Source organism: Pipra filicauda, unplaced genomic scaffold (genome assembly GCF_003945595.2).
Source record: "Pipra filicauda isolate LSUMZ 115617 unplaced genomic scaffold, ASM394559v2 scaffold51_size4534324_pilon, whole genome shotgun sequence".
Lineage (NCBI taxonomy): Eukaryota > Metazoa > Chordata > Aves > Passeriformes > Pipridae > Pipra > Pipra filicauda.
Genome location: NW_024104665.1, coordinates 2,926,114 through 2,946,905, shown reverse-complemented (window position 1 = coordinate 2,946,905; position 20,792 = coordinate 2,926,114). Strand labels below are relative to the sequence as shown.

Sequence of the window (20,792 nt, the reverse complement as noted above, 5' to 3'; positions counted from 1 at the left end):
TAACTGCAAGCTGATTTTTTTCAAGTATCCTCTCTTACATTTTTTAAATCAAAGAAATATTGGGAAAAAAATGAGAAAAGAAAATTGGTTTGATCTTAATTAGCAGTATCACAAGTTTAATAAGTAGTATCAGATGTAGAGGACCAAATCAAGGAAGAGGATGTGGGAAACATAATTTTGTTCTGTGAGTTAAAAATTAAACAAATCTTTATCAACCATCATTCTTTCAAAAAAGGTTTGACTAGTTATTCTTCCCTTTACAAAGTAATTTCTTTTGAAAATCATCTCACAATGGGAATACCTGTGCTGTTTTCATATATTATTAGATATTAGAGAGAAACTATCTATTATATCCCTTTTAGCTGTCCCTCTTTCTTTTTACGGTCTAAAGGTGTTTGGGACTCTCTCAGTACTTCTTGGGTATTCTTTCTTTCTCTCTTTATACCATGTTCTGCTTATCTAAACCTGTATTTTTTTAAAAAAAGAAAAAACACAGCTTTTTGTTTGGTTGGTTTTTTTATTTAATTTTATTTTTGTTCTTAAATGTGTTCTGTTTGGAGTCACTTTGGAGTTGACTGAAGTTAAGTATACTTTGGTTTACAGACTCTAGAAGAGGTTGAGAAGACTGAAGGGTACCTTATGGATAGAATTTTGATGCAGGTGATTTTTAGCCTTGCCAAAGCTGGATATCCACAGTACATCGAGGAGATTAAACAACGCATAAAATTTGAAAGGGAATTAATTCCAGGTATGTCCTTGGTTCCTGTAACAGGCTGGAGGGGGAAAGCTGTTTTTCTTTTTTTTTGTTCAAAAATAGGTAATTTTGCACTTTTCTCTTGAATACTGAGGCAAAAAAATATTTTTTCTGTTAGTTTGTGGATTCGTTTGTGCTGTTTAAGATTACGTTTTATAAAATTTAAATATAAACCAACATTAATCATTTGGATATAAAAATTAATCTTTGGGTTTTTTTTAACTGCTAAAATTCATTAGGATTTTATAGGAAAGCAGCAAGTGTGGAGTCCTTTCTTCAACCACCACTGTTAAAATTCCTGTTGTGAGAGCTCTTTGTGAGTGACACAAAAAAGGGATACTAAATACTGAATATAGTTTTTTATTATCTACATTGGAAATCACTTTTCTATCACAGTATGTGTGATCTGATTGATAACTGTTAATTATAGTTCATCCATTTTTTCTTTTTTTTTTGACGTGTCTAGAAATGTGTTTCTCTTACTTAGTTTCTTTCTGTCATGCTGCAGTGGTGATACTTCTGTACTTTTCATTATAGTCTTCTAATGAGAAAGGTGAATTTAATTAACAAATCCGAAGAATTCTGGAAGAGGTAGTCTCAAATTTGATTGTTTAATCATGTTTAAAAGTATGTTAATGGTACTTGTCAAACATTTGCTGTACTAGCTTTCACTAATTTTAGTAGTTTGATGAGAAATTGTTATGTGTGCTTTTTAAATTTTGTTGTTCTGTTTTTCAATGGCTAGATGCAATGAACCTGTGTTTGACTCTGATAACTCATGGCTTTGAAGATATAAGCTTCAGTATTTTGAAGTCTTTTAGTCATTTATCACGTGATAATATGGACCAGGGTAGCTTCTTCTTGCAACATTGTGTAAATAGAGATATGGTAAGCAGAATAGTAATACTTTTTTTTTAATCTACTAATAACAGTGTATTTATTTAATTTAATGCAACTACGAAGATTTTTTGCACAGTTCTTCAAGAGCAAAAGAATAATTTTATTATTTCATATCAACTTGCATAGTAAATTGATTTTTACGAAGGAATTATGTTTGGCATGTGCAATATCCATTTTCTAAACATTAGAAGAATCTGATGTTCTTAGCAATTTGAGAAATTGAAAAATATATGAAATAAATTTTTGAAATTCTTTGCAGCCTGTGAAAAAGCTGAAGCAATTCTGTAATGAGTTAAAAGAAGCGAAAATGCACTCGGCACCATTACCATTTATTTTGCGTTGTGCTTTGGAGGCCAACAAATCAGGTACTCTGCTTATTTAGTTTATTTTACATATGCTTATGTAGACTACTTGGACACTGTTTAATTATTTTGTGCATGTTTTCAGCCTTGGCCATTGATGTGATGAAGATGATGAAAGCGGAAGGCTTGCCACTCAGACCTCACTATTCCTGGCCACTGCTAGTTCGGCATCAGAAAGAGAAGAATCTTAAAGGTGAGTTGTCTGATAAATGCTCCTGTAGCATTATTGCAAACCTAGTGCACAAATCTTTATTACAGCACTTGCATGAGATTCATCAGACTCTTGAAATTAAACGAAGACTTTGCTGTGCCTGTCCTTGTTACAAACATTTTTTCCTTCAGAAAGACCTATTTTAAAACCTCTTTCTTAATCTTGATACAGTTCTACAAATTTCAAGTCTACCTTTGCACAGAAAGATGTGAGAGAGTGTTTAGTTATCTTTTTAACTCTTCACATTCTTTCTGCTTCCCACCAGTTCTTTTTGCTGCTTGTTACTTTTTAGAGTTTACTCTTGAAGAAACTGAAATCCAAGTGAAGAATTTAAAAGAAAGGTTAGTTTATAGTAGCTCTCTTGGACTGCAAACCCAGTCCATTTTTCAAGCCAGCTTCTTGTTATCTGCCTGCTAAACCAAACATGAGCTTCGTTACAATCATAAAAACTGCAGGAGAAAACTTCCATCGCTGAATGTGTGAGCCTGACCTGACAGCATACTGATTGAAGGACAAAAATGCTCAATCTTTGGGATTCTTAAGTAGGTTTAAGCATTTAGCATACTTTCCCCTGTTACACATGGGGATGTCTACAGGATATGAATAAGAATTGAACAAATATTAAATTTTAGAGTACAGTATCTAATTCTTTGGTTTGCGTTATTGGTAATTCAGAAAGAATGGTATTGTAAAAAGATGCTTTTAACAGAAGTACTTCCCCCTTGGGGAAACAAAAAACTGTCTTTTTCATCTTATCTCACAGTATAATGTGCTTTAGAATGAGATGCAGAGTTGTTAGTGTGACACTGGGTGACAAACAAAATGCACAAACAAAAAAAAAGTGCTTTTAGCAGACTCTTCATATCGCAATTTTATCTTAAATATACAGTCACATTCCAGTTTGGAAGAAATGCTGAAACAAGTATTCCCTAATTGTTTCTGGCTATAAAAATGTCTCAAGTCTTTTTCAAAAAGCCTTTGTGAAAACAATATTCAGTTTTTATTAACTCCTTAGGCTCTGTTCCTGCTAGACTACTTCCCAGTTTTATATTCTCCCAGGTTTTCAAATCCTTGAAAGTTCTGTGATATTTTAAAAGTGTGGCAATGTCGTTTTAGTTGAGTCCTTTGTGACTTACTTGAAGTACAACGTTGCCAAAAATAAGTAAATTGAAATTGGTGTTATACTTTTCTGTGTGGATGCTGCCTACTGAAAAAATGTGCTTTCTGTTACTCCATGGTAAATTTCAGCTCACTAACACACTTCTAAAAGACATTGGAAGTGTTTTTAGATTTAAACTTAGCTCCCAAAATTGAAGCAATATTTGAGTGTCAAGAGAAACTTAGGTTTTCTATTTCTTTTAGTCTTTGTCAAGATCAGAAGTTGCCTTAATTTGGACTCCTAGTGTAGATATCAACTATGCTTTGGGTAGTAGTTCCTGCTGGAAGTCATGTAAGCAAGTTGAGAAGAAAACTGATGAAGGAACCCTCAATTCTAGCATTTTTAGCCATTTTCTGTAGAGCCTTTTTTTTTCTGTCTGCAAAGGCATTGCATACATATACTTCTGTATAGCTGTAAGATAATACTGTGGATTTGCAAACTCATTTTTGTATCCTGGTGCTTAGTGTCCAAGTTTATACTGTCAAGTGGAAGCGTTACTGCTTTGTGCATACCTACACAAGTGATTTTTCGATTTTTAAAATACATTAGGTAAGAACATATCTAGTCAATTGCTTCTGTAGTGAAAGATCAGCGTAACTCTTCTTGCTCAACAGTGAAACAAGTTGTCTTCTTTCCCATGTGGAGGCTTGCATTCAGTTTTTTAAAGTTAATAATAAAAAAAAGAATGAGATCCAATATCTAAAAATAGAAGCAATACGCTTGAAGAAAAGTAAATAGGGAAAAAAGAAGCCATCCACCCTGAAATTGTGTCATAGAAATAACAGACCAAGCAATAATACTGCAGTGAGAACCTAAAGGTGACAGTACATAGTAAATTACAGAATGGTGCTTTCTAGCAGCAGTAATAGAGCTGAGTGAACAGAAGTATGGACACTGTATCACATCCCATACCACAAGTGAGGTAATAATTAATTTCTCAACAAAGAAGTAATGCCCAGCCTATTGTGTTTGATTTTGTGTCTTGCTATAGGTAAGGCTGGAAATGGAAAATAACTTTGAGGAAAAACTATTAAAAATCTGATAGGATGTAGACAGTGGACTAAATAATCATTAAAGAACACAGAATATAAACAAAAACCTATTTAGAACTGCAGTGTAGGAATGTCTGAATTGGTCACACATATAGTGTGACCCAAACAATTGTACAATCAGTAGCAATGTTTAATTACACACTTCTCTAACGTTTGTTATAGAAAAACCTGACACTCAATATCAAGTGAAATTCTGCAATTTCTGTATTCTGGAATCATATTTGAACAAAAGTTAGCAAGGAAGCGGTGGTTAAGAGGAATGAAACTAAATAGGGCCATTTTTATATGAACCTTAGACAACCTAACTACCCTAAACAGCAAACAGTTCTTTTCAGTCATTTTGCCAGGCAAATAATTTCAGGTGGGGCATTTCCTTTATTGTGCATCCATTATATAAGTTAAAAAATACTTATTTTCTTACTATTTATTAGACTTCTAGGAGTGGAAAGAGCTTGCAGGGTTTCAAAGATCAATATGTGGTGAATGTGAAACTGTTACTGGCACTGAAGGTGATCTCGTATCAAGTTATGCACTAAGGAGGGCCTAGTGTAAATAAGCAGAAATATTTGACTTATGCTTGTTACTGAATATTTTATACCTCTCCTTCATCTTTGAATGATCATGTTATGTTTAAAGACAGTTTTTAAAAGTCAGTTGTGTATTTTACTTTTGGGTTCTACTAAACTATTGTTATATACAAACAGCACGGTTAGTGAATGGTAATTTACTTTGGAAAATAAGACTCTGCGTCCAGAGGGGAATAAGGATAGCAATTGCTCAAAGTAACTGCTTGAAATACTGTTTTATAGACAGATTTTTCTGACAAAGAACATTCTGAGTGCATCTGAAATTACCAGCACAGCAAAAGTTTATGAAATACTATGTTTTCCTGAACGTGACATCACTTTTCGAACTGGAGTTTTGTTTTTTTGTTTCTTTAGAAAAATGCTTAAAGCCAAATTTTACTGCCCTTGCACATGTAGGACTGTACATAACTGCCTTAGAAATTCCTCCTGTTCTTATGGGACTGCTTTAGGGAGGAGGCATGACTTAACTGTGAAAAACTTAGGAAATGAAAGGTGGACTAAAATGCAAGCCTCACTTTTCAGTTTTGGAAACATTGTGACAATCTCATAGCTCATCTCTTCTATATTTGTTCTCCATTATACTGATTTGAGGTTGGAATCTGTTCTGTTGGGGTGTTTGAGTGCTTTCAATATTGACAGAAAGAAGAACAGAAGTTTGGCTGTGTTTGGTTCCCTATTTCTGTCTTTCCACCTATTCATTTATTTGATTCTGTATACTCAGCTCCTGTGTCCTTTCATGCATCAGCTCAAGATCTCAAAAAATCTGTTCTTGATCAAGCAGGAGAGTTGACTGTGGGTTTTAGTCATGCCCAGTCTTCTGGATCAGTAGTCTCTGAAGTGGGGTGTGCAAGATAATCCATTGGGCTGTTAGCAGGCTGTTAATAAATAAATATTTTATCCTTTTTTTATGTTCTATTTTTGGGTATGTTTTATAATGCCCATAATATAGCAGTACAGTGGTACATGTGTATAATTTCTAAATCAATATGCATGTATTTGGTGATGTTCTCAAAAACATTTGTGAGACCAATGTTCTAGACGAACATGACTACACTTCTGTGTCTGTCTTTTCTAGTCTGTTCTTTGGCTTAAAGAGAGAGAAGAGGTTAGTGTATTTTCCAGCATGAGAAGCAAAGAATTTCTGAAAGTCCACACACATAATGCTCAAATCCTTTTTCATGCATGCATTTGAGAATTTTATAGAATTTTAATTGAAATGAAAGTGCTTCATTGCTTTGTATTGTGGAAGGTATTTATTTGAATTTAAAGTAGTTCTGCTCTCAGTGAGGTAGAAAATGCATGCAAAATTGTGTTGGTTTTCATTAATCTTCTGTCCCCTCAAAATCGTACATCAGCCACCTTAAAAAAAAAAAAAGGCTGCCACACATACCTTCATTTTAAGTTTGCAATTAGTTTGGTTATGTGCGTTATTGTTATGGTATTCCTCCTTAATCTGCTGCTCGCTGTTGTGCTGGTGTTCCATTCCTCATACATGCCCTTTCCTGCTCAGGAGCTGTGCCCTGCTCTATCTACTAGGGAATGAGGATGCTTAACAAGCCTGTTTTCTATTCTTGGTCTGGATACATGTTTGAACTCAAACCTTCCTAGTTTACCACACCTTATTCGCTATGGGGTGTAGTTCTTGGTCTCCAAACTACTTTTTAGTGATACAGATACAGTTATTTTTGCAAAGGTTTGAGCATAAGAGGACTTGATGTATTTTTTGGGAAGTTGAAAACATGAAATAGAAACCAGCTGTCAACATTAGAAAGGTATCAAGAAGTACTAAGTGTAATTATTTCTTTATTCATATTTTTGCAGATTCTGGTCCAAAATCAGAGTTTTGTTTAAGGCAAACTTGAACAGATGATGCGACTTTAATCTAGTGTGACTTGCCTGCATGTATTTTCAAGTGCTCAAAGGGAATTCACATTTGATTATTTGCACCATAGTGCACTCCATAAAATATTCATGGAAGTGTCACTTTTCCATAGGTGGCACTCCAGGGCAAAGACAGGGACTTTGGACATCTTTAAAGTAATAAGTATGAAATGCAAGTTGAAAAAAACATATGCTGTTTGGTACTGGTGTCCTGCAGCAACTGACAAATCATTTTTAGACCAGCAAAAACCGATTATACCTGTATTGGTTTTGACAGGGGTGCAGAGTTTGCTAACTAAGGTTACTGTAAGAAGTTTCTGCAAATCGGAAGAGTGTGAGCAATTAAAAAGAATGACACATACTCTAAAACCACACTCTAGTTGCTGGACTATTACTATTTGGTATCTGTTCTCTTCAGATGCATATCTAGAGAAGTGATATACAGTCCAGTTGCGCAAAATGACCTGAACCCTGTAAAAGTTACTTGGGAGACTCCAGCCTTTTTCTGAATTTCCAGTTTGAAGTTGATGTGTTGATAGAGTAATCAACCTATTTGATTACAAACATGTTATTAATTTTAAACAAATCAGAGACAAATCTTAAATGCTTGCCTTGCTAATCAGGGTTGGATACTGGGAACAAAGCTAAGAATGTATGATGTATTGAAGAATGTGTTTGTATCTTGAATTTGATTGTGTACTTTACATCGTATTTCAGATTTGTTTTTTGTGCACAGTATTATGGACATTTTGATATATAGCTCTAAAAGGTGTTTTGTGAACATGAAAACTCATATATTCACGGTGTTAGAAAACAACTTTGTATACTAGCAATTTCCAAACTGAACTTTCATGTTTTTTATAGTACAGCACTAAACAGGAAGTTTAGTAAATCTATTTTAAATTTCACAATTAAGAATTCTGTTAACATCTAAAATAAAAATGTAGGATTTTTCATGGCAATTTCAAGGAGGGAAATTGAGGAGACAGTTCCTTTTTTTTGTAAAGCAGCATTTATTTTTAAATGTTGATTCTTAAGTTTTCATTTTTATGAAGTGCTTAGCCTTACCAATTTTGCCTTCATATAGGTGTCTTTGAGATCCTCAAACTGATGCACGAGTTGGGTGTGGAACTTGATGCAGAAACATACACAGACTATGTTTTTAAAAATTTTGCTGATAGAGAAACTGCTCGTGCCCAGCTGAAGGTGAGTTTACATTTAAAAATTGTAAAAGTGACTATTGCATGGCTTATTATTCTGTGTTCTCTGTGGAGGCTTTAGGTCACAGTAGCACTCTAAACATGAACCTGGTATGATGAAGCCTGGTCAGAATATTTAGATTACTTTTCAAACAGTCGTTGCACTGATTCGGATTGTTTACCATGTCTTTCTCCTGCTGCTTTTCTTTTTCTTCTTTAGAGCTAACCAAAATATTTTGCTCCAGACCTAGTAGCTTTCTGTTTCCTGAAGTGGAAAGCTAAATAAATGATAATGCCCTTTTTTTTAAACTGGGGATTGGAAGTATTACAATTGTTTCTGGTGGATGTTTTTTTTTATTTGCTGAAGAATTGAGAATTGCAGACATAGTTTAAGTGTCCTAGTCTTTCTGCCTTTGATAACTTTGTCTCTTGCAGTTGATTTTAATACAAAATATTGATCAGTAGCAACTTATTTGGCCAGCCATGTAGACTTCTGTAGTGCACCTTCTCAACAGCTATCAGTACAAGAATGCTAATGTCCTTCGGGAAGAAAGCATTTAAAATGCAAAGTATCAAAACGTCTTATCTGTGTGAAGTTCCAATGATTGATTGCTTTTTCTCTAGAAAAATGGCTGCCTATTTGAAGGTGTTGGACTCCATGTAGCAGAAATAAGATGTGAAGCAGCAAATGGAAGATTGGACAATGTTCTTTCTATATGTAAGTATATCTCATGTTGCATGTTACTTTGTACTTGGCAGCAGTGTTGATTGGTTGTAGGCTAAGAGATTTACTTGCATTAGTATATGAGGTTTAAAGATACGTGGGAAATGAGCAAAGTTTTCCTCTATGATGAGATGTCAGACCATTTAAAACTACCACTTCTGAACAATGCATCATGGTTAAAATCTTCTGTGGTATTGAACCTGGCCACAAGATTTACCTGTAGGTTATTTGCAAATAATATCTTTACTGTGCTTGTGATAGGAGCATCACACTCTTGTACTTGGAGAGGTTAAGGAAACGGTTTGTTTTGCACAATGACTGTTAAGTGGTTAGTGCTGGGACTGCATTTGTTTGCTGCATCAATTACAACAGAATGCTGGTCTAACGATATGGCTCTGAACTACTACAGAATTATAATGAAAGAACCAGCTTTAAAGAACTGATTGGCACTGACACTAACCCAGGGGTGTTCTGCTGATCTGCTGGTCATGGAAGTTCTGTGTGTAAATGTGATTGGTTAATTAGGGGTTGAAGTTGTAGCAGCATGTTTAAGACTGTTGTGATTCTCAGCGCTTGCAAAAGTTAATTTATGTCATCAACTGAATGTATGGCATGGGATAATTTACTTGGTTAAGTAGGAATATATGATTCGCTTCAAAATTTAAATAATACAGTTTTTATTTGCCTTGTGTACTGAGATGTTAATAAAACATCTAAATTTGGGCTAAATTCTGATAGAGAAGGATCTCTTTGTAAACAACAGTTTTATGTGTCAAGGCTCAGGGAAAAGCTTAAGCAGTCTTTTGCTGCAGTTGACATGAACTGTTATATTTAACAAATATAGAAATAAGTAGTCTATACACCATGATTCTGCGAAGCCATTGTGTTGCAAATGAAAAAGTTGAGTAGTTACTAATCAGTGATTTAATTTTGATATTGGAGATTTATTGATTAGTGCATCTTTAACATTCACCTTACATTTTGCCGCTATTTTTTTTAATTACAAAACAAAAAGCATAAACCCAACCATTGACCATAAAAAAATTGAGCACCTAAAAGTAACTTGGAATTTTATTTTAAAGGACAACTTTATTAAGAGCAATGAGATTTCTTCCGGAAGCTGAAACAGTTTGAGATTTGGTTTTTTTCCTGAAAAAGTAGACCCACCACTGCACACTCATTTTGGTTTACTGAAATAGTCAGGTTTTGATGTGTTCTAAGACAAATACCTGGTATAGGGTAAATATATATGATATCAAAAGTACGATACAGGCTACTTTGCTACTACTACATATAGTAGTGTGCATTCTGTCTTACTGTCATGAAGTTCGTATCACAGAATATGTTATTTAGCTATCGTCTGTGAGTTGAATTTAAATCTTGTAGTGGTATTTCTGTTTACAAAGACTAGGGTTAATAATTCATGAAGACGTATCAAATTTCTTTGAACTTGGGCTTTAAAGGAAGGTACTCCGTAAATAGTTTACCAAGCTGAAATGAATGCTAGTAAATCTAATTAGCACCTATGTGATGATAAGGCACAGATATTAAACAGCTGATTTTTTGTTTGGTGTGGTTTTTTGGTTTTTTTTTACTTCTCTCCTTTTGCAGTATTACAAAGAGGGAAAAATAGATGCAGCATAGAAAATAGTTTGAGATTGTCTCATCAGTGTAGTCAGGAGACGAAGGCTGGTTATTAATGCTGGCTGCTATCTAGGTGTATTGATTCAGCTTCTCATGCCCTATAATGTATAGATTTCTGCTACTGACAAGATGAAAACTGTGAAGCATCAGCTGAGGAATCTGGACGCATAAGGCAGCGTACATGAGAGCCGCTTTTTCCCTTTATCATACCATTCCATTCCACTTCATTGTCAGCCCCTTGATTTTCTCAGACTTGTTTGTTGCTAAGGAAACCAGGTTGCCGATTGTCAGCAGCAGCTGAGCATACTAAGATGCTTTTCTGCTTGTCTTTTTACGAGCAAAAAGTTTAATATACTGGATGGGAATTTCTGCTGAAGGTGTCTTGAAACCAACTTTACCTGAGATTTTCAAGCAAAATAAATGTTCCAATGTTTAAAACTTTTGATTTTCTACATGTCTGGAGTTAGACTAAGGAAGTGGTTTTAGCATGTCGTTCCTGCCTTTTACTTTCCGTGTTTCTTTAGAGCTGGTGCTTTTATTTTGGTTCTCTCCTACCGTGTACGATATTGCAGCCCTTGCTGAAATGGCCCTGTGCATTCAGGTTTTTACAGCAGTTAATTCCATTGTGATGCTGAAGTGAGATGATAATAACTTCATAGAGGACATAAATGCACCTACTACTGTATTTTTTTTCTTTGCTTGTCTAAAGTGCTGGAAGGAGAGACAGCAATTCTAGAGGAAGAAGGTAGAATGATTTGGAATATTTAGCCAAGAAGTGATGTAAAGATGAGGACATAAGGCATAACTGTAAATGACCTCTCAGGGACATCTAATTTTAATTGATTTTGCAGTTTCCTATGTGTTCAAATATTACTGTAAATATTAACATTTAGAACTGTGTATTTTTCTCTTTTTATCCCCTTAGGTGTAATTTATTTCAGTGGATAGCACTTTAAATGGAACTACTTTTTCTTTCTTGTCAGGCCATTTACACTAGCAGAAGCAAACATCTAAGAAAGTGTTGTGCCATTGTTTTTGGTTTGGTGGATTGTTTTTTTTGTTATTGTTTTTTTGGTGGTATTTTATTATTTAAAAAAATAGAAGGCAAAATTGTGAAACCTATGTTAAGGCAGGTATTCAGTCTGAAACAATTAACAAACCATTTACCTCCAGTGGATCTTTTTTTGCTCCAGCACTAATATCCCAAGTTTTCTTCGTTAGGATTGTTTGAGGTTTGTTTTGCTTTTTGGAATTGGTCTTCTCGTTTTTTGCAGATAAAGATGCTTAGCTCAGTAAATAATTCATATAAAACATAATGTATTAACTATGGATTTTTTTTACGATGACTATTAAGAAACATTTCTTTCATTTACAGTGTCTTCAGCAAGCACACCTCCTGTTGATTGTCGTCTGTTTAGAAACAGTCTCATCTTGGGTTTCAAAAGGTAAGGTTGCTATGTGAATACCTTTTTTTTTGTTGTTGTTGTCTCCCTGTAACAAAATTCCCTCTCTTTTTTGTCTAGTTGAGCACAAGTCTGTTTGGTCTTTTGGCCCCCACTCCATGTTTGAAAATTTATAAGTAGCATTCCAGAAGTAGCTGGGGGATATTGTTGTTTCTCCCTGCTTTCCTCATTTTCCTCGCCTCTGCTATATATGAGCATACATTTAAAGCATTATCTATAGTAGATTAAAAGGAACTTCACTTTTCTTGTTTGTTCTGTGATATTTGCCAGTATATAAACATTTGGGAGTTTATTCACTTTTTTGTTTATAAACAGCTATGCTAATCTGAGATTTCCCTAAAGATTATCACTATTAAGCAGTAAAGTAATGGGTCACTTAATGAAGGCTAAATACCAGTAGGAGCCTAGCATATTCTGCTACATCAGCTATCTTTCTGTGCCCTCTGGGTTAATATGACTCATGAATGCTCACATGTAACACCTGGTCTTGTGCTACGTTGCCAGGACTTCATATTCACAACCATATGGTCCCATTTTGCAAGGAGGGTTCCTTGCTAACTTGCAAGGTTGTCTTAAGCTTATGCAAGTACATGTGAATTAGCAAGTGTTTCTATCATGCACTGGGGCATTTGCCCCAGTCAGACATTTGGGACTGTGAATAAGTTTTTTTCAGCATACCTACACCATGGGGAAACAGGGAGGTAACTTATTACTACTCAGGACCAGGGTTTGAAGGCTGATTTTGTTCACTAAGTTATTTTCTAAAAGTTTGCGATCAGTATGAGTTAGAACTATGTTTAGGTTGGATAATAGTAAAACATAATAGGTGAACATGATCAAAATAATTTCCTAGTAAATTGCATGTTCTATCTAGCTGATCCTGCTCTACTGTGGGAAAAGGAGAGGAAAAAGCAAACCAGTGTTGAAATTTGGTTTGTTAACTAGGCCCTAGCTGACCTTGACATCCGAGGGATAAGTAAAAAAACGTGTTAGGTGCAACAGGGGTATTTTGCTATTCCTTCTAGCAGTCAGTCCCAGAATCATCCGTTTCAGATGTTTCAAAAATCTGTTACTTTACTTAATACACATTTTCTTTCTGTAAGTATAGGTATACAACTGAAGCAGTTTTTGCACTGGAAAGGAAACCATGGCAATATTTACCACACACAGCCAACCCTAGCGTGAAATACCCCTTCCACTGGGGAACTGTACAGGTGTTCAGAATCTTGGAAATGTTGCCATCTTGCTAGGAAACTAGTTGCTAAAAGTCACAGTCTTCTCAAGTGAAACATTTACTCCCCTCATCATGGACACAGTTCCTACTAGTGTGATTTCAATAGTTATTGGGCATCTGGGCTAAAATCTCAGAATTCTGACAGAAATAGAGGTTGAGGGTGTTTTGGTGGGATTTTTTTTTTTTTTTTGGGTAGTTTTTTCCTTTTTACTCAAGCTTTCCTTGCCACTTTTAAGTGTGGCATAAGTTTTGGTTTATTCCTGTAATATTCCTCTTTTGTGAGCCTTTATTGCTGCCTAGCTTCAAAAGCTATGTACAAAGTTGACTCTCCCCAAATTTCACCCATATGCTCTTTCTGAAAGCATGGCAACTCATGTTTCATTTCATGTTTTAAACCTAATGCTGCTTTTAAACTAGAACAACCTGAACGTGAAACCTGAGGATATGATAGGATAGAAGAGAAGAATATTTGTACCTTTTGTAAAAGCCACAGCAAAACTTTATGGCTAAACACAGGTTTTGAGTGTTCAAATGAGCAGAGTTTAGGACTGGCGTACCAAAGTACAGGGTAGCGACACCAAGGACACATGAACAATGTCTGTGGCAGACTAGTTTATGGATTTCTGTTGAAGCTGCTCTTCTCTAGTAACTGCTTCAAAGTATTCCCATTCTGTTTGCCTGATGTACCATTACTATTTCAGAGTCAAGTACTTTAGGAAATTGATGCATTTGATATCTGCAGTTCATTGTCATGCTGTCAGTGGTGGAGTGAGTTCATCCAACGAAGCTTAACTAACCTCACAGATGACATTTTCTTCTCTCTTTTTCTGTTGGACCTACATTTGACTCATTTTCAAATACAAGTAGCAGTTGCACAAAAGGAATATATGTTTCAAAGGCTTGAACCTCCTAACTAAAATCCTAAACTTCTATGAATACTTTCAAGCTTCTGTGCATCTGTTCAGACTGACATCTTATTTTCCTCTTATGAGAATTATAGGAAGATAAAATCAGGTCATAAGGTTTTGTTCTCTTGTCTGTGTTAATGCTGTTTTATAGTTGCCAAAAAGTTGTAGTTCTTGAAAAGTTACAGCTTCTAGTGAGAATTTTGATGTTCTACAAATTATAGGAATATGTCAGGATTTTTATACTTCAGAGAATTGGTTTTACATTAAGATGTCAGGGTTCTATACTTTCATGAACTGGTTGATGTATGATTTTTGGTTGTAAGTTCATGATGTACAGAGAAGTGTTCTTCACCAAGTTCTTTTCTATGAAGGGAAAATTTTGGTTTGTTTTCTACTTTTAAAAATGTTATCTGTTTATCTCAACTATAATGAATATTATATATTCAGAGATTTTATTATTTTCTTTTTTTTGGCGTGGTATAAATGCATTAATAGCTGCCTGGAGTTATCTTTGTTTATTAAAAATCTAATGCATTGGAGCCTAGATTTTTCGTCTAGCAAATTCCACATATTGAGCGTTTGCTATGTGAAGTGCAGTTTGTTTGAGCAAAGCTTATTTTCTTGAAATGCTGCATAGAATGAAGTATAAAATAAAAAAATACATGTAGGATATGTTAAGAAATGGACTAAAAATAAAACTAAACCATATTCTTTCTAGTCTTAAGTGATCTGTTCAGAATGTTGCATTATTTTAAGTTTTTTAGCAGAAATTATGACCATATGCAATACAGTAAAAAGTCCAATACTCTGTACAAAATTAGTTTAAATGGAATGTGGCAACTACTGTATTTCAATTTTATCTAAATAATAAAATCCTCAGTGTTAATGTTCTGTGTTGTTTTAAAGAAAGATACAAGCATAAAATCATTTTGATGCTTTTAATTTGTTATCCTTTGCTGCCCTCTTCAGCTCAGATGATGTACATCTTTGGAGTAAGGTAAGTGGAGATAAAACTGTAAATAAAATCCAGATTCTTTAGGCACTGCATGTTTATGGTGCATTACTGTAAATCTGAATTCTGAGCCTGATAATTGTAGAGCTGATTAATTTAAACAAGACTTCTGTTAGTGGCAGATTGTACAAGTGTATGAAATTGAGTTTTCAACTTGGACAGTTAAGTGTAATTGTGAAAAATCAAATGTGGTGTTACCATGTCAAGTAGCTTATGCTACTGCAATTTTTAGATCAATGTTGTTACAGCTGAAGATAGTTGTAGCTTCTGGAACAAGGTCTGCCATGGTTGTGCTGTCTGACATTAATTCACTTTCCTGCCGTCCCTAAACTTACTTCCTATCCCTGCCCTAGTACTAATAAAATAGGAAGGCACAATTAGTTTTTAAAGTTTCGGTCATATAACTTAAAACACTGAAATCAACTGAATGAAATCAAGGGGAAATTACTAATCATCTTGCCATCCCTGGTACGGGCTACATTAGAAAAATGCTGCAACATAATTGGTCAATAAATTTTGCAGAACATTAGAATAGATGTTGGCACATACTGACTGGAATGTGGTTACAGAGTTTGGGAAGGGATGCATTGTGCTTTTTGTTTTTATTCTTCAGTACTGTTACTGCTGACTAATGAAAGTATATTTTAGATTTTGCAAAGAAATCTTGGAGTAAAATGGAACTTGGCATTTGGAATGTCACTGATTACTGATTTATATAAAATCAGTAATCAGTGCAGGGTTTTTTACATTTTTCTACCATTCACTGTTGTGTGATGATTCTGGTGAGAGGGTGTTTTTGTCTTCTGCCTCTCTCCTTTCTTTTTTGCATTAAAAAAACCCCAAAGAAACAGAGGGCAGGGAAAATAAAAAAGGGGATCTCTCTTGCTCCCATTACAAAAATAATTTTGAAGGACAGTCAGAGAGCTGAATAATGTTGGTCTGCATATGAAGTAATAACTAGAGTTACTTCCTCTTCTTCACAATGGAAGAAAGATAAATTTTGTTGTCTTCACTAAATTTAGGAGTTAAAATGTGCATTGAACTTCTAAAATAAGAAATGCTAACTTGGGAAATAATAGATACTTAGCATTGGAAATAATATCACACATTAATTTTTTTTCTATATTCCATCCCTTTTAGTATTCTGAGATTTGATTCAAAAGAACTGTGTTATGACTTCCTTGGGTTTTATTGTAGTGTGTGTTCATTTGTCGTAGGAAGATGAGGGCAAAAGGGCAGATGAAAGCTGTAGTTTAACAGTGCGCTGTGTCCATGTTGTTGATAGAATGAAAAGTAATAGATAAGTTATTCAGTAGCATGTTTGGTACTTTATGGCTTTATTTATCCGTTTTCATCAACAATTGAAGTTGAGAATTCCTTTTCTTTTGTAATTACTTAAAACACAGCACTTTGGCAGTGAGAGTGCATCTCCCTCTAACTTCTTTGAGGTGGCATTCTAGAATTATGGCAGATAAAACAAAAATTCTTGAAACACAATTTCACTTTCTAACTGAAGATTTAAATAATTAAAATGATTTAATTTCCTTAAGAACAGTCAAATGGATTTTTAAAGTGATGTTTAGGTTAAAGTAATTGTAGGTAGGATGTGGGGGCTTTTAAATAAATGCTTCTTTTTCTTCAGAGGAAGTAAAATCTTTGTATTTCTTTGGTTTGTATGAAGGATAAAACGTGTGCTAAATGTAACTGAATGCAATTAATTTTTATAGCTGCATATTTTGTCATGCAAAATTGCACTTATTTACAACAGCTGTACTAGTTACCTTAATTCTAGCAGAGCATGATAAATGACGTTCCTTTGTTTTTTATGTATTTGCCTCTTTCAAATTTTAAAAAAGCTTTATGGGCCAGTTTCAGCCTTTCAATAAATTGAAACATAATTGTAGCATCTCCAGGAGTGACACTGGTTAATATTTTCTTTAAGCAGTGTCTTATGATAGGTAACTTTCTGTAGAATGATATATAAACAGAATACTAGAGTGTCTCTGTCTTAATGCCATACCACAGAAAGCATTTCTCTTTGCAATATTTTTTCAGGAAAAACCTATTATTTACAAAAAACCCCTTTGTATTTCTTAGGGAATGACTATGATGTGGTAAAGAATAATACTTTAACAGAGAAATGCTTTATTATTTTGAGAATTCAATTTCAGATACTATTTGTCCTTGCTTGCTTCTTTTGGCTGCAATGTACGATTATTCTGTCTCACCAGATAACAGAACTGTTGTACAAGGATGAACGTTATTGCCTGACGCCTCCAGGACCTACTGGTAGAGTTTCAATTTCTATGATTGTAACTTATCCACAAATCCGTTCTTCTGTGTAATGATGGGTTTGAGGGATTACAACAGTAAACACTGATTGCTTCTTTTTGAAAGTGAAATTTGAAAACATGTTGGGTAAAATCCTGATTCAAATAATCAGAGCATATTTTGTGAGATCCGTGAGATACCTTTTTTTTTTTTTTTTAGAATTATAAACAAATCTTGCTGATAACAATTTATTTTTCTAAATGTATAGTCCAAAATGGAGATTTAGAATGAATACAGTATCAATACTTAAATACTTTTAAAAAAAGATTAGAAAATGCAGTCTTTCAATCTAGTTTTACTTTTAGTAGCTCTTTTGATTTTGTGAAACAAAATGTTACTTAACATCCCAGTTCTTCTACTTTGAAATAAGTAGATGTGTTGGGCGGAGGGGGGTGGGGGGGGGGGGGGGGGGGGGGGTTGCAGAAAGCGGAGGGGGGGGCGGCCCCACCCCCTTGTCAACCCAAGGTGCACGGGGGGAGGGGGACAGCGAACCCGGGAGAAGGCAATAGGGAGGGGGCGTCCGGGGCGGGGGCAGGACCCCGTAGAGTTGGGCACGGGCTAGACAAGTAACACGAGCACGAGGGGCGGAAATCTGTTCGGCCGAGAGGGGCGTGGGCCGAGAGCCCGTGCTCATAGGAGGGGAGCGAATGGGGAAAGGAGGGGGGGATGGAGGAGAGGAGAGGACAATAGGGAAGGAGCGGGGGGGAGGGAAGAGATGGATAAAATGTACAGAATAAATATGCAAAGTATTAGAAATCTGTTTTTTCTTTTGAGCGATGACAAAATATTTGTGGCAACTATTTGGGGTAGCAGGCAGGAAAGGGGGGGAAGGCCTTGGGCAGTACCACTTCTGTCACACAGTAGTGGAAAAAAATAGATTGAAGTAAGATTCTGTACTGAAAAGCTGTCACTAGGTCTGAAAATAATTAATATTCCTTTCACTCACCAGTTAGATATGTGCTCCCAAACCACATAATCTCTATGCCTCAGTGATCATTGTTGCCATTTCAGAGCCTCTCATCAGGGTGACATCTCACACCAAAATGATTTCTTATAAATTAATCTTGATAACATGACAGTCTCGGTAATTTTAGTGGAATGCTTTCTCTTGTTTTTTTCCACAGAAGCTGTTGGCTATTTTCTTTATCACTTGATTGACAGCATGAGTGACTCAGAGGTACAGGCCAAGGAGGAGCGTTTGAGACAATACTTCCATCAGCTGAAGGAGATGGTACCATTTCATTTTTTGCTACATAATGCCTGTCCTGCCTGACATGTATCTATTAGGTTTGAAATTGCTGCTTTTAAGTACAACCAGACCACTTCTCAATGACATGCAAGAGCTGGAGACTTGAATTACGTCTGAGATAATTTCTGTTAGACAAATTTCAGTTTGGTTGTGTTTCAAAACTCATATAATTTTTTTCCCCACCTCTTGGTACAGAATATAGTTATCCCTACAAGCCACTACAGCGGCATTTGCAGACTGCTGGACTCCTCTCAAGTTCCTGAATTAATTAAGGTCTGTGGTTCTATAGCAATTGCTTTGAATCTAAAAAATCTGTGAATATATTCTCCTTTGCAAAATAAATAGCTTCATGCAGTGGTTATATGTAAGCCTCTTTACCTTTCCGTGATTTTTTCACTGTTGAAGCTGATTTCATTTCATATGTGAAAGGGATACATTTAATAAGTGCTTTCTCAAGTCAGTGTAATAATGCTGCAGAATACAGCTTTTTTAACATTGCTATTATATAATGATCTTGAATGTTTTTAGTACTATATGCTTACTTAGAGATTGAACTTTTGGGGGGGATTAGTGATATTTTTGTTTTACTGCATTTTAGGATGCAAGGTTACTGTGTCATAAAAAATCCCTGTCTACCGATGACATTCCAGAAGTAAGTAAATTCACAGATAGCTATACTTGTTCTTACTGTAATAATACTGTTTGGATATGGGGTTTAGATGAAGTGTAATCGCTAGCTTTCAGATCATGGAAGTATATTAACGTTATTTAAATCTACCATTTGAAGTTCAGAGGTTACTTTCCAGAGTAGGAGTAAAGGCTATCCGGATTTTCACATAGACCCAATACTTGACCTTGGAGTTGGCTGAGGTTTCATGCCTCAGTTTCCCTGTCTGGTAAATATTTTTTGAAAGTTCTAGTTAGTTAACGGTAGTGGTGAGAGGCTTAATTCATGCTTGTAAATTACAGTGATCCACTTGAGTGGCAGGAACCATATAAATCCATACTGCTTCTAATGGTGGAGTGTCAGGTCTTTACATCCCTGATCTGAGCAAAGTGGAGACGGAAAAAGAAACAGGCTTCTATTCCCTACTTCCCTGAACACAAAGAACTGAGTAGGAGAGAAAGAGTAGTGTTGACCTTTGTAGATATGCGACTTAATGCTTTTTTTTTTTTAGTGTATTCTGACTCAAATCTTCAATTAGTATGTACTATTTAAACAGATAAAAGCACCTTAAATGATTAAAAAATTTCTTCGAGTATGAAAGAAGAGGATTATTTTGTCTGTCTTTTATTAAAGTGATCCGACAAGTTGTTCAGGGAGGGTGTTTTTGCAACTGACATTCTTTCTGTTACCTCCATTTAGAGTGCTAAATCTGACGTGTCTGCTTTGGAGAAGAAACTAGAAAAGCGAAAAGCTGAAAACCAGCCTATTACAGATGTCTTGAAACAACTCATACACGCTCTTTGTGAAGAAGAGGTATCTTAAGCAATGCGGAGATAATTGGAAACACATAGCTATATTTTTAAAGGGACATAAATGACTGTATTATGGAAAGACATAGTTAAGCAAAGACAAGTGCAGTGCTTGAGGTTTCATGGTTTGATGCTTATAAATCAAACATAAGTGCAAAAAGCAATTAAATCAAAAGGTTAACTAATTTCAGCAACACCTTGAATGGCATGTTTTGGGGTTGCTGAAGTTTGTTTACAATAATCTGCAAAGTGAATGATAGTAACAGCTGTGATAGGTTTATCATACATGCCAAATGTCCTTTCAAGCCATGGCTCCGGTCTCTTATATCTAGATTGTCAAGCAACTGATACATGCACTAGTCATTTGCAATTCAAATATTACTAGGTTGTTAATGCAGGGATTGAAATTCCATTTTCCTGCAGGAGGAAAGCTCTTCTGAGATAAAGGGTCCCTTGCCTTCATTCGGCAGGCGTCCAGCTGTAGTTTACATTCATTTAGTGTGTGTCTGTAATTTGTGGGGTATCACCGCACTTTTGTTCAGTTTCTTGTTCAGTATGATCCTGCCTATAAAGCTGTGGATATAGGAACAGTAACAGTCATGCAGATGATAGCACAATATTCTGTGTTGCTAAGAATGCAATTTAG

At 35.3% G+C, this 20,792-nt stretch overlaps 1 protein-coding gene across 2 annotated transcripts in view; it reads left to right on the top strand.

Moving 5' to 3' along the window:
- LRPPRC (leucine rich pentatricopeptide repeat containing) overlaps positions 1 to 20,792 on the top strand; it is an 87,309-nt gene that overhangs the window by 15,689 nt on the left and 50,828 nt on the right. For both annotated transcript variants that reach the window (XM_027723417.2, XM_039386965.1), the window contains exons 8-20: positions 604 to 748; positions 1,500 to 1,642; positions 1,914 to 2,019; positions 2,102 to 2,209; positions 7,994 to 8,112; positions 8,730 to 8,823; positions 11,849 to 11,918; positions 15,048 to 15,075; positions 17,322 to 17,379; positions 18,546 to 18,652; positions 18,866 to 18,943; positions 19,269 to 19,322; positions 20,037 to 20,150. In XM_027723417.2, coding sequence (XP_027579218.2) covers positions 604 to 748; positions 1,500 to 1,642; positions 1,914 to 2,019; positions 2,102 to 2,209; positions 7,994 to 8,112; positions 8,730 to 8,823; positions 11,849 to 11,918; positions 15,048 to 15,075; positions 17,322 to 17,379; positions 18,546 to 18,652; positions 18,866 to 18,943; positions 19,269 to 19,322; positions 20,037 to 20,150 — 1,224 coding nt within the window. The remainder of the gene's footprint in view (positions 1 to 603; positions 749 to 1,499; positions 1,643 to 1,913; positions 2,020 to 2,101; positions 2,210 to 7,993; positions 8,113 to 8,729; positions 8,824 to 11,848; positions 11,919 to 15,047; positions 15,076 to 17,321; positions 17,380 to 18,545; positions 18,653 to 18,865; positions 18,944 to 19,268; positions 19,323 to 20,036; positions 20,151 to 20,792) is intronic.